This window comes from Lepidochelys kempii, chromosome 2 (assembly GCF_965140265.1).
Source record: "Lepidochelys kempii isolate rLepKem1 chromosome 2, rLepKem1.hap2, whole genome shotgun sequence".
In the NCBI taxonomy this organism is placed as follows: domain Eukaryota; kingdom Metazoa; phylum Chordata; order Testudines; family Cheloniidae; genus Lepidochelys; species Lepidochelys kempii.
In genome coordinates, this window is record NC_133257.1 from 76,025,250 (window position 1) to 76,040,131 (window position 14,882).

At 38.9% G+C, this 14,882-nt stretch overlaps 1 protein-coding gene across 1 annotated transcript in view; it reads left to right on the plus strand.

The window, feature by feature from the left end:
- CCDC178 (coiled-coil domain containing 178) overlaps positions 1 to 14,882 on the plus strand; it is a 357,941-nt gene that overhangs the window by 47,542 nt on the left and 295,517 nt on the right. The window contains 1 exon segment of the mRNA XM_073331282.1: positions 12,741 to 12,961. Coding sequence (XP_073187383.1) covers positions 12,741 to 12,961 — 221 coding nt within the window.

Below are 14,882 nucleotides of genomic sequence, written 5' to 3' on the forward strand. Positions count from 1 at the left end.
TTAAGTTGTAGTCTGCCTATTATAAGGGAGAGAATAATCAAGTACAGTTAGACTGGAGTCCCATTAGCTCTTCTAGCACTGCAGTAAACTATTGACTTACTGTTAGGAATTTGGTTTACTTAAACAATTATGCAGAAAAAAATTGAACATACGATGGAACTATTGAGCATTTATTTAGGAAATAGCATAAGAGTGCACAAAATGCACTCAAAATGGTCTACAAATATATCAAAGGAATGAACATTGGGAAGAGGAAGAAATTATTCAGGGTGATGCAGGGAATGTGAACTAGGAGCAAAACATAAAATTAGACTAAAATAAAAATTGTTTTTAGGAATAAGTAAAATGTAGAAATACTTGGATAAAGAACTTATTTAGTAGGAGCTAGATGATTTTGGTCTTCGGTGCTCAAATATCTAGAAGGTGGTCATAGGTTTAGGATGTGTACTGAGAAGCCTGTCAATATTCCTCTTTGTCTCTGCTGTAAACAAAAAAACATAACACCTCACCATAGTCATCAAAAGTATTGCAATATTTTATTGTTAATTATACTCAAAGTTCCCTATTTACATTTATTTTGTGAATTAAAGGTGAACCATTTTATGTATTATAGTACCTTTGTTGTAACTTCCTTTTAACCGTGACAGCAGTTTAAAAGTTAAAAAAGAAAACAAGAGTTTGGAAAGAAAACTTTCCAAGAATAAGAATAAAAGTTTAAAAGTAGGCACTGTTTTCAGAGAAAATAATTTATGTATGAAGCCTAATCTTAAACTAAAACTGTTAATTTTATAATAGAAGTTTTTCTGTAGTTTTTTCTTTAAAGTTGTTTTTCTGATTTGAAACTGATTATTATTCCTGCATCTTTATTTGGGATGAGTTTTAATACAATTAAGCTTAACTCTTTTTATTTTGCCTTTTGCTACTGTGTGGCAGTAACTTATTAAACTTTAAAAAAAAAAAGGGTGGTATGTTGCTAATTTACCTATCCTAATCTATCATTGATAATCAGTCTGAATTTTAATTGTCGTTAGACAATGACTGATAGTGGCTTTGGAAACAGGAGACTCTGTGTTCACGCCTTATCCACTTCCAACGAGTGCCTTTGTCCTTCTGAAGGGCAATATGTCAGGCAAGCAAAACATAATGGTATTTTTACAGACATATTTTGAGGAAAGAGGAGGTATTGGGGTAGAAGGTCATCAGGCTCACAGTTCACATTCACAGAGCGATCTGAAACTACTTTCGGGAGAAATTCGTGCTACAACTGAAACACCGGTTTGTCAAGGAAGAATGGGGAGACTGATAACTGTGGATTTTTAATTCTTCAATACAATAATTCAGGATTATAGCTACTAAAAGGGTTACTTTCTCATTCAACAGTGATACTTTAAATCATATTCATGTATTACCATATGGACATATTAATTTCAGCATACTCATCTGCACTTTGATTAGAAATATGAAATGTTTGGAACATGGAATATAATTAACACATTTTCAGTTTTGTTAATATATGCAGTGATATAATATTGTTTTTAAAAAATCAGCATGGGATTCTAATGTGAGAAAATTCTGAAACTCCACTCCCTTGAGTTACATCACCAAAGCCAGCTGATGAGATTCTTTCCTTGTATTAACTTGTATTGTCATTATCATCATTATAGATGTTGTTATTTATTCAAATGCAAAAACTATGCTAAAGTGAAGGTAAGCAGGAGAGTACATATCTGTAATTTCAGGGTAAAAAACGTTACAGGGATTTTGTAACTATCTCAAGCATTACAAACCCAGGAATTTCATAGTTAAAGTGTAGCAAGGTCTTTCTGAACCTGGCATCAGACCCTGCATCTTCCTCTACATCTTCCTAAGTTTCACTTCTGTTTCAGTCATTTGCTGATTCCCAGCACTCCTGGCTCCAAGCACTGTCAGTTCACTGCAGTTGACCTAACCCACTGTCTGAGCCTCCAAAATCCACCCCTTTCATGGTATAAATAAAAAGAGAGTCTAGTTCAAAAGAAATAATTTTGGGGAAATTCTGTGGTCTGTGTTATGCTGGAGGTCACACTAGATAAACACAATGATTCCTTCTGGCCTTGGAATCTTTGAATTCTGGGCTATACTCTTCATTTGTCCTCCCTTTTCAGGAATAACTGCACACTCTTAAATGGCCAGCTTACTGTGTGATATAAGTGTACACATAAGAAATGCAAACATGTTGAGGTATAGAAATGCACAGTTTAGGCACTCAAAGAACCTTCATTCTGCCCTCTATTGATGCCATGATATAATGGTATAATTAAGACATTTTAGTGTTTGTCCTAGACTAGATGAGTGGCCCTCCACTTGGACACAGTCACTAATCATCACTCTGCCAAAGAAAGGAAATCTGAAATTGTGTCAAAATTACTAGACCATAAGCTTATTTAGCCATCCCAGCAAAGTGATACTGAAAGTCATATTGAACAGTGTCATAAATATAACGGGAAGGGTAAACACCTTTAAAATCCCTGCTCGCCAGAGGAAAAACCCTTTCACCTGTAAAGGGTTAAGAAGCTAGGATAACCTCGTTGGCACCTGACCAAAATGACCAATGAGGAGACAAGATATTTTCAAAGCTGGAGGGGGGAGAAACAAAGGCTCTCTCTGTCTGTGTGATGCTTTGCCAGGAACAGAAAGGAATGGAGTCTTAGAACTTAGTAAGTAATCTAGCTAGATATGCGTTAGATTCTGTTTTGTTTAAATGGCTGAGAAAATAAGCCAAATACGGGGAAAGACGTTTCCAAGCGGGCTCTTTCCCTGTTATATATTTGTTAGACGCTTGGTGGTGGCAGCAATAAAGTCCAAGGACAAAAGGTAAAATAGTTTGTACCTTGGGGAAGTTTTAACCTAAGCTGGTAAAAATAAGCTTAGGGGGTTTTCATGCAGGTCCCCACATCTGTACCCTGGAGTTCAGAATGGGGAAGGAACCTTGACAAACAGACTGAAGCTACAAGCGGAGACTATTATCGCTGAAGAACAGGCTGGCTTTCATGCTGGAAGAAATATCACAGAACAGATTTTCAACCTTTGTGTTCTGTGTGAGAAGTACTTACAACACCAGCAGGACATCTGCCATGTCTTTATTGACTTCAAGAGGCTTTTGACAGTGTGGCATGAAGCTCTCTGGGCAGCCATGAAGAAGTGCAGTGTTGGTTGTAAGCTTATTCTTACCATTAAACAACTGTAAGCCAAGGCCAGCAGTGCAGTTCTCGTCAATGACACAATAGGAGAGTGGTTTTGCACCACTGTTGGAATCCAACAAGGCTGCCTTCTTTCGCCCACACTGTTCAACATCTACTTGGAGATCATAATGACTGATGCCATAGAAGATCACATATGCACAGTCAGCACTGGGGGGCGAACAATCTCAAATCTTCGGTTCGCGATTATATTGATGGCTTGGCAGGCAGTGAAGATGAACTTGCCAACATTGTGAAATGATTGGATGAAACCTCCACAAAATATGGCATGGAAATTAGTGCAGAGAAAACCAAGCTGATGACAAAACAAACGTGACCGTATCAGCTCACATATCACTGTCAGTGGACAAGAGCTGGAGACAGTGAAACAGTTTAAGAATGTGGGGGCAGTCATCACTGATGAAAGATCCAAGGCAGAAATTCTGGTAAAAACTGCATAAACAACAGCAGCAGTGGCAAAGCTAAAGCCAATTTGGAGGAGTAAGAATGTCTCCCTGGAATCAAAACTGAAACTGCTACATGCATTGGTCATCTCCATTTTTCTGTGTGCGTGCGAGACATGGACCCTTACAGCAGAACTTGAACAGAAAATGCAGGTAGCAGAGTTGAGATACTTCCGTAAAGTCCTGGGCATCTTCTACTTCAACCATGTCACTAATGAACAGGTTCTCAACATCATCACCCAATGCACTGAGTCATATGAAGACCTCCTGACGACCATGAAGAAGCGCAAGCTGAAGTGGTATGGCCATGTAACAAAATCATCTGGCCTATCCAAGATGCTCCTTGGATGGATTGATGGACAGAAGAGATGGATAGGAATGTACTTCTCAGAGACTCAAGCACTGACACACAGTCGTCAGGGGTGGAGACAATTGGTTGATTGCTCATCAATGATGGTGCCCCAGCAACCAATGCAGTTATGGGGGGGGGGGTGGTGATGATGATGATGATCAATCAATCATGAAATTGACTGATTTTTTTTATAAGACACATTAGGTTTTTTTCCATACGTTTTTCCCTCATGGTGTCTCACAGAGCAGAGTTAACTCTTTCAGTTGACTTCACTGATCAGGCCAGTATTCCTTACAGGAGTCCTGCTCAGCAGAATCCAAATGTTGTTTGACTCTCCCAAGGCCTTCCTACGAGGTCTGCTACAGGAGCAACATTTCTATACTTTTTCCCCAGTTGATAAAACGCGTTCACTTCCATCAATTTGGTACCACTGAATTTGGGTATTCTGTTATAGTCAGGGCACCAGTTACTACTAGTATTTTTGTAATATAATATTGAGTAGGCTTTTTCTGAGCAGGGTTAAATGACATGGTGTTAATAACACCTGTAGCAGCCAGTGGCCACACCAAGAGCTTTTCCACTTGGGGATACTCAAGAAAGTGATGCCAAATTAACTAAAGATTTGAATGTAAAGTAAGTGAATTAAGCTAAACGAAATGAATGCCATTTTATTTCTGAAATGAGAGCATCCACATGGGTTTGATGCACTTTAACTAATGCATTTCACTTTAATTTACTTGGTTTAACTTACATAGGTATCCACATGTTTCCTAACACTAAAACTGTTTCCAATATTGTTGCAGCTGAGCTGGCATTTGCATTGCTGGGAAACGTTTACAACATGTCTTAACTGTAGGCAAAGTCCTCATGGCTAGTACATTTTATCAGATGTTTTAATTTTGTGAATTAGGGAGATCTGTATCACTTGCCTTTGGCTGCCTCTCTTTTTTTATGCACTTATTTATTTTTATTTGTATTATTGTTCTGTGGCCCCCATGGCCACATTATGTGAGTGGCTCATAATTTTTAATGTATTTATCTTCGGAATATCTTTGTGAGATAGGGACCTATTATTTTCATTTTACAAATGAGGTTCTGAGGCTCGGAGAGACTAAGTGATTTGCTCAAGGTAACACAGGAAGTCTGTGGCAAAGCAGGAAATTGAATCTTGGTCTCCCAAATTCCAGCCTCTCACCATAACCAGTGAACCATCCTTCCTCCGCTTTGGCTGATTCTAATGGTAAAAGTATCCAACAGATTGAGCTGATCAGTTTTATCACAGAGTCTTGGAAGACAGAGAAGAAGAACATGAGAATGGCCATACTAGGTCATACCAATGGTCCATCTAGCCAAGTATCCTGTCTTCCAACAGCGTCCAGTGCCAGATGCTTCAGAGGGAATGAACAGAATAGGGCTATTATTGAATTATCCATCCCCTGTTGTCCAATCCCAGCTTCTGGCAAACATTTTATTCTTGTCATGTGGGCTTGGTATATGCTGCATAAAAGAATTGCTCTTTGTACTATAAGCACGTGGCAGATCTCTAAAAAGAGCAATATTTTTGGAGTTTAATGTAAACACTCTACACACACCCACATCTTATATAATTTTATGTACGTTTAGATGAGGTATGATGTGGAGCTGTCAAGTGGTTTCATAAGCCTGTAGGTGAGGTGAAACAATGGTGCACAGTTTCAGAAATGTTGCAACATGACTATGACATCAGTTTTTACTGGTAAGTTAATTTCAGCACTTTAATATGGTGCTGTCAAGGTTCCTTCCCCACTCTGAACTCTAGGGTACAGATGTGGGGACCTGCATGAAAACCCCCTAAGCTTATTTTTACCAGCTTAGGTTAAAACTTCCCCAAGGTACAAACTATTTTACCTTTTGTCCTTGGACTTTATTGCTGCCACCACCAAGCGTCTAACAAATATATAACAGGGAAAGAGCCCGCTTGGAAACGTCTTTCCCCACAAAATCCTCCCCAAACCCTACACCCCCTTTCCTGGGGAAGGCTTGATAAAAATCCTCACCAATTTGCGTAGGTGAACACAGACCCAAACCCTTGGATCTTAAGAAGAATGAAAAAGCAATCAGGTTCTTAAAAGAAGAATTTTAATTGAAGAAAAAAAGTAAAAGAATCACCTCTGTAAAATCAGGATGGCAAATACCTCACAGGGTAATCGGATTCAAAATATAGAGAATCCCTCTAGGCAAAACCTTAAGTTACAAAAAGACACAAAAACAGGAATATACATTCCATTCAGCACATCTTATTTCTCAGCCATTTAAACAAAACAGAATCTAACGCATATCTAGCTAGATTACTTACTAAGTTCTAAGACTCCATTCTTTTTCTGTTCCTGGCAAAAGCATCACATAGACAGAGAGAACCCTTTGTTTCTCCCCCCCACCTCCAGCTTTGGAAGTATCTTGTCTCCTCATTGGTCATTGTGGACAGGTGCCAGCGAGGTTATCCTAGCTTCTTAACCCTTTACAGGTGAAAGGGGTTTTCCTCTGGCCAGGAGGGACTTAAAGGTGTTTACCCTTCCCTTTATATTTATGACAGGTGCTTACTGGTCAAAGCTACCAAATGAGAATGTAGTAAAAGGTTTTTATTTGTTTTGCATGGGCAAGTATTTTTTTTCCAGAAATGATAAGGCTATTTAGTATGTGGCAAAAACGACAGATATCAGCATTTTGCAATATACTAACATGAAATTACTTTAACATTGCATATTCTTAATTGTGAAAGTATCTCACAAGTGATTATAATAGTTTTCTATATTTTCAACTGCAATTTGCTGACCAAATCAGTCATACTGAAGATTGTGCACCAGTAGCAGTAGGTTGTGTGGCCATGGTTTGTACAGCATAGTGGGTAGATGTAGATGTATATGAATTCCTAATGCTTCTCCATTTGCAAGCTTTTTGTACATACAATGTAACATCTAGTCTGCCTAAGAGAAAGTTTTAATTTGTAATTGCCTATGCATGCAGTACTAGCCTCTGAAATATTTTAGAAATCATCTTTTTAATTCAGTGTTACTTATGCACAAGACAGTAGTGGTGTTAGAGATGACAATACACAGCCGCATATTTGGCTTCAGTCAAAGTGTTCACTAAACAAAAATGGCAATTTTGATACTCACATATAGATCTAATTTATATCTGATCTAGCACAAGTCTATACTTTTACTAGATGAAAATTGGTTATAATGTTAATTCTAACAATATACTTTGGGAATTTTCCCTCTACAAGGAAGTTACAGTATATGAAGACATGGAAGATACAAACCTGTTAAAGCTTACATCAAAGAGAAAGAGACTCTCATGAAATTTTGAAAAATGTGTTGTCAAAAAAAATCAAAAGAATGCAAAATTGTCAAAAGCCCCCAGTGCTGGACAGAATTCTGTGATGCTGGCAGCAAAAGCCAGGAGAGATGAATTGTATTGGCAGCTACTGGATGAGTTTTTTAGTTTAGAAGATGTGCAACCGGTACTTTATCACTGGAGTTGCTTTCAGTAATACAAAAGAAAGTTGAATTTGGCATGTCACTGTTGTATTGAACACAGGAAAGAAAACAGACTTCGAATCTGAATCAGAGATCATCATGTTCTCCCTCTTCTATAGCCACTAGTGCAAGCACGTTCTCCAGCAGTTGGTCCTGTTGCACTTTTTGCTTGAGAGCACACAAAAAGGATAAGAAGCTTCATAAAATACAAACATTTGAGAGCGCAACCGATTAAAAGGAGACGGCATTTCAAAGAAGAGATGATGACATTTTGCACAGAATATTGGTGGAAGACTTGATTGCTTAGGATGCATTTTATCCCACAGTGTGCTTTTCTTCCTAATTGAGTAAAATGAATCTTAAAGCAAAATCATCTAGTTACACTGCAATATTACAGTTACCTCATGACATTGCATTTTATCATCTGATTGGAGAGAAAAGGAGTACTTGTGGCACCTTAGAGACTAACAAATTTATTTGAGCATAAGCTTTCGTGAGCCTCAGCTCACTTCATCGGATGCATTCAGTGGAAAATACAGTGGGGAGATTTATATACACAGAGAACATGAAACAATGGGTGTTATCATACACACTGTAAGGAGAGTGATCACTTAAGATGAGCTAATACCAGCAGGAGAGCGGGGGGAGGGGGCGGGGGAAAAAAACTTTTGTAGTGATAATCAAGGTGGGCCATTTCCAGCAGCTGACAAGAATGTCTGAGGAACAGTGGGGGGGCGGGGGGGCGGGGCGGGGAGAAGAAATAAACATGGGAAAATAGTTTTACTTTGTGTAATGACCCACCCACTCCCAGTCTTTATTCAAGCCTAAGTTAATTGTATCCAGTTTGCAAATTAATTCCAATTCAGCAGTCTCTCATTGGAGTCTGTTTTTTAAGTCTTTTTGTTGTAATATTGCGACTTTTAGGTCTGTAATAGAGTGACCAGAGAGATTGAAGTGTTCTCCGACTGGTTTATGAATGTTGTTATTCTTGACATCTGATTTGTGTCCATTTATTGGAGAGAGAGACAATGATCTTTTGTACAATAAGAAGGCTCTTCTCCTGTCCAAGCTGCTACAAAGATATAAAGCCCTATTTCCCTAAGTTGTAGAAACAGGAAGCTATTCCAGTAGCAAATTACAGGCAAGATTAGAATAACGCTATGGTTCTGCAATTTCATTGCATGGACAGCATGGCCAAGGCAAATCTACCATTGTTCTGTGCCGCTGTCAAGGTTCCTTCCCCACTCTGAACTCTAGGGTACAGATATGGGGACCTGCATGAAAGACCCCCTAAGCTTATTTCTACCAGTTTAGGTTAAAAATTCCCTAAGGCACAAAGTCTTTGCCCTTGGATTAGGTAAAACGCTGCCATCACCAAGTGCTTCAACAAAGAACCAGGGAAAAGGACCACTTGGAGTTCCTATTTCCCCAAAATATCCCCCAAGCTCTTACACACCCTTTCCTGGGGAGGGTTGAGAATAAACAAGATGAGCACAAACCCCTTGGATTTTTAAGACCCAAAAACCCAATCAGATTCTTAAAAATCAGAACTTTATTAGAAGAACAAAAAAGATAAGAGCACATCTCTGTAAGATTAGAATGGAAGATAATCTTACAGGCAGTGAGACTCAAAACATAGAGAATCCCTCTATGCAAAACCTTAAGTTACAAAAAGACACAAAACCAGGAATGCACATTTCCTCCAGCACAGTGAATTTACAAGCCAAAAAACAAAGAAAACCAAACATATTTTCTAGCTAGATTACTTACTAACTCTACAGGAGTTGGAGAGCTTGCATCCTTGATCTGTTCCCGGCAAAGGTATCACACAGACAGACAAAAACCTTTTCCCCCTCCTCCAGATTTGAAAGTATCTTGTCCCCTCGTTGGTCATTTTGGGTCAGGTGCCAGCAAGGTTACCTTAACCCTTTACAGGTGAAAGGATTTTGTCTCTGGACAGGAGGGATTTTATAGCACTGTATACAGAAAGGTGTTTACCCTTCCCTTTATATTTATGACAGCAGCATAATCATATTAGCTGATACTATCTAAGCTGCTAGTAATCTGAAGCAGGAATTTAAGGCATACAAATATTCTGTGGATGTTCTTCTGGCCAGTAAGCCTGATGAACAGCTTTCAAATGAACTCGTGGTTTTGTATAATGCCACTTCAATTCTTTGGACTGAAATAGACAAAATGAAAGCCTCAGATTGTTATCCAAAACTAGGTGATTGTATTTTACAGAGGTCAGCTACTTTTGTACCTCAGTTTGTGCAGGAGTTTGTCCTTTGGTTGATAAAGAAGCATATAATTCAACCAGCAATGAGTATTATCCTTCAGAAGACATTCAAAGAAGGTGCCTCTCAGTTACAGAGTGAATGAAATTTAACAGTTCCAGTATTATCACACCACTGCACATAAGCCTTTCTGTACAGCTACACCATGAGTTTAGGTCTCTCAATTTAATTGACATACTACACCTTCATGGATTCTGAATCAACTATGATGAGCTGTGGCAGTACATCACTAATGCTGCAAAGTCTGAAGTAGACAGTCTTCAGGGAGGTATGTTCATTCCAAATAGAATTGTACCACTTCATGCTTGTGAAAATCTCATCCATGAAGGAGATGATAATATAGACATCTGCGAAGAGATCATTGATGGAAAGAATACCTTCCATTCCATGGCTAGAGTGGAATTTCGAGAACAGCCTACAAATAATCCAGCATCACAAGAAATATCACTGAAGTGTGGGAAAGAAATGTCACTTACTCTTCCTGGGCAATCAGAATCTCTTATGCAGTGCACAGCCTTTGGAAAACCAGAAATGACTTGCCATGAGAAAGTACTTGAGAAAATAAACTCTTGTCACCTACAAGTGAACACTATCTGAGATCTCTCCTGGAGTCTTTTAAGACTTCTAGCTTGTGATGTCCTATCAATACCAAATGATGTTGATATTGTTCATACTCAGGCAATTCCATTTTGGACTGGTTTCAACCACAAGCTTGCAACAAAGAAGAGCACCTACACAGCAGTTGCATATGCATCTATTGTGGATGCCAAGCCACCTGCCATGGCCACCATCTGTATTATAATGCTGAAATGTAAGGAAATGTCAGCAGCTCTTGGACAGCAGCATGCTGTTCAGACAATGGATCAGCAGCTATGTGCTGTTGCTCAGCAAGTGAAAAGTATGCTCCAAAAGGAACTTGGTACCAGTGTCATTCACCTGGGTGGCTTTCACAACTTATGGTGTTTTTTGCATGTATTGGGAAATCTGAGGAAATACTGGCTTGCTAGACCTACTTGTTGACTCAGATGCGTATGCAGCTTGTACTGCAGATCCAGTGCTTACTGGAATGCAATTCAACCATGCTCCGTGTGGCTTGACTCTAGTATCTGAGGCCCTAAGTAATCTGAAACTTTATTCATTTGTTAAATGGTGTGAGCAGGGAGGAGATAGTTGTGTAGATCCAGCATTTGTCTGGCAAATGTTGGCTAACGCTGTGTTCTCACAACATGTCATTAAAGAGTTTGAGTATGCTGTAACTCAGCATTATTGGTGGAATTTTGGACATGGGGGTATGGCCAGTCTCCTACATTCAAGTTCTGGGATCATTTTGTCTACTTTATGTAGGTATTCTAAATATCCATGCAGAGCAAGAGGGTGATTGGAAACTTCACCTACACACACAGCATGCCATGCTTGCATACTTCTTTACTGCAAATTGGCCCAGCTATGCCAGGTAGCTACCAAGCTACAATCTTAATATGTAAAATGTCCATGAAAAAGTACACAGTGCCTTTGAAGCTGGGAAATTTGCTGTGCATCAGACAACTTGTTCTTTCACTGGAATTTGGGGTGGTGTGGGAACAGAGAAAACGATAATCAAAGACTGAAAGGGCAGCAGTGGGATTGTAGGACTGACAAGAAAGAAGCCAGCATCTGTCAGATGAGCCCTCACAAGACATGTCCTGAGTGAATATGTAAAAGCTATGAGAGAAAGAAGAGGCCTAACAAGAAGTGGGGACAGTTTTTAAGATTTGTCAGAAGAGAAGGTTGGCAAACAAAGATGTGGATGTCTTTGCACATAGTAAGCCAATATCTGGTTTACCTATTGCAACCTGGATGGAAAAATGTGCATGATGAACTACTTTTGTATTCTTCAATGGCCTAGTGGCATCTGAGCTTCTACAAGACCTTATTTCTGCCTATATAAGTAATGGTAACTGCCCAGTCAACTGTGTCTGTAGTCAGAACGATCTTCCCTGCACAGAACGGTGTACGTGCCAAGGCAATGAAGACTGTGGTAACCCATGTGTTCTTAACAGAGATCATAATGATGGAAAAGATGATGATGATTGGAAATGTCACCAGTGCTGTTACATTTCAATGATACCTGTACAAGTTTATTAGAAGATTTTGTTTTACCCTTTAGATTGTTGTTGTGATGTTTTGAGGTCACAAATAAATCCAATTTTATGTCTTGAAACAGTCATTAACCCAAAATGAATGCAAATATTTCAAAGTGGTCATTAAATTTTTAACTTGTTGATGTCATTGTTTATCCCTGTTTCTATGGTATTGAGATCACTTGACAGCTCCACATCATACCTTATCTAAAAGTAGACGTAATAAGCTTTCAAGTGACACATGATGTGCATATGTGTAGGATGTTAAATAAACCAAATCTGTGGTGTCTCCCACTTGCCTACTACAAGTAGATACATTGAAAACTAGTCACAAGGCTTTCCCCAATATATCTAATTTTGGATTTAAGGATATATGTAACTAATGCTTAGCCAAAGTGTACAATAAGAGAGACTCTCAAAGCTGTCAAAAATTCTTAGACTAGGCAGTGAGTTCCAGACAAACAAGACCTGCTCTCTTATTCACTTTTCCTTCCTTGTAAACCACTTTTCAGTTTACAGGATTGCTAGTGTAATGTACTGGGTATTATTAAGCAACATATTTGAACAGCTCTTCATTTAATAAAACTTTTAGTAATGTGTTTTGTAATGCATGTTCCCTTATTGACCCTTAAAAAGTAGGGTTTACAGCAAACTGTTTATAAAATATTTGCAATTATTTTAGCAACATATTTTATAAGCTCATTAAATATGTGTAATGTTACTCAAATGTTCATGTTTTTATACTACTTGGCTCACTATTTTTTTTAACAGAACATGAGATTTGTACTCAAGATTTCTCAGAACTACAGTGGCATTTTGACTGTGCAAATCGTCAGCTACAACAGGTAAAAGTCCAAATACTTAAGACAGAGGCAGTTAATGGAAGGATTCAGGAGGATATAGACTTTGTGAAGAAATACAGCCCTCTGCTGGAAGAAAAGCTGAATCTTGAGGGTGACGCTATGAAGGCTGTATTGCTGGCACATGGAAAGGTAAATAGTAATGATGTAGAGATATTTTTACTAAAATCTTTCTGCTAATTAGGGGCATGCACTTTTAGAATTGCCATCTGTTGCCAATGCCAAAGTGCTGTTCCATATACTGCATGCAAAGGATGGGAACCTTGGAGGTGCACTAAATACAGGAGTTTTCTGCTTACATTAGTTCTAATGTGCCTTAGTGATCCTTATCAATAGTTTTTGTAAAATGCATGTATAACTAATAGTGTTCATTCTTCACATTTTGTAACCCAAAAAGAAAAGTTTATAAAAATTGTTTATTTTTAGCATTACAACATATTGGAGTATACCTTTGTAATTACTTCTTTTAAATGTGATACAGAGGAATTCAGGCTACTGATTTTACATCTAAAGATGTGGCTCTTTCTCAAATGTTTAATGGTACTTGCAGTATTAATATGATTAAAAACAAATTTATGAAGTTCCAGAAACAGTGGAAACATATTTACCTGGAAAATTCAACAAAACATTTTGTACTATCATCCTGTGTTTGTCTGCAGTCAGTGTTTCAGTAATTTTCTCTTTAATCATTAAGCTTATCTAGTTAATTATCTTTCAATGTTTTCCAGTTTCCAAATTTTAGTTGTTGTTCCACTGTTGGATGTGTGAATAGTACTGATATTTTTTCTCCATAAAAATCCATGTGAAAAAGTTTAGCCCTTTTCTATTTCCATAGCTGCCATAAGTGCCTGTGCATTAGAATTCCAAGAAGACCTCATATTAGTGAGCTTCTGCAGAGAATTTTACGATTTATTTTGTGCTGCTTGCAGATAGCTCATGATATATAAAGCCCAACTCCTGAATTACTAAAGTCACTGGACTTGCAAGAGAGAGCTTTACCTTTTAATGTCAATGAAAAATCTTCTAATATGGGTGGGAAAAGTTTCCTTAGCTTTATGTTAGCTATTTCAAATGTTGTGAATATGTTAGAGAAATTATTCAGAGAGGAATTAGTTAACACTCATATTACTGCCTTAAGCCTTACAGCATTGACACCCATGCAGGTGGACCCCTGTACCAGCAAGGAGCACCACTGAAGTGGAGAATGGGACATTCAGATGGAACAACAGTAATTTATAGCATCTCTGGAGATCCTAGGTTATAACATAACCATTGAACATGGATTTCAATGAGAAGAAAGCCAAGGAATGTGTGGGCCCCTTACTGAATGAGGGAGGCAACCTAGTGACAGAGGATGTGGAAAAAGCTAATGTACTCAATGCTTTTTTTGCCTCTGTTTTCACTAACAAGGTCAGCTCCCAGACTGCTGCGCTGGGCATCACAAAATGGGGAAGAGATGGCCAGCCCTCTGTGGAGATAGAGGTGGTTAGGGACTATTTAGAAAAGCTGGACGTGCACAAGTCCATGGGGCCGGACGAGTTGCATCCGAGAGTGCTGAAGGAATTGGCGGCTGTGATTGCAGAGCCATTGGCCATTATCTTTGAAAACTCGTGGCGAACGGGGGAAGATATGCTGGAGGGGAGGGATAGGATACAGAAGGACCTAGACAAATTGGAGGATTGGGCCAAAAGAAATCTGATGAGGTTCAATAAGGATAAGTGCAGGGTCCTGCACTTAGGACGGAAGAACCCAATGCACAGCTACAGACTAGGGGCCGAATGGCTAGGCAGCAGTTCTGCGGAAAAGGACCTAGGGGTGACAGTGGACGAGAAGCTGGATATGAGTCAGCAGTGTGCCCTTGTTGCCAAGAAGGCCAAGGGCATTTTGGGATGTATAAGTAGGGGCATAGCGAGCAGATCGAGGGACGTGATCGTTCCCCTCTATTCGACATTGGTGAGGCCTCATCTGGAGTACTGTGTCCAGTTTTGGGCCCCACACTTCAAGAAGGATGTGGATAAATTGGAGAGAGTCCAGCAAAGGGCAACAAAAATGA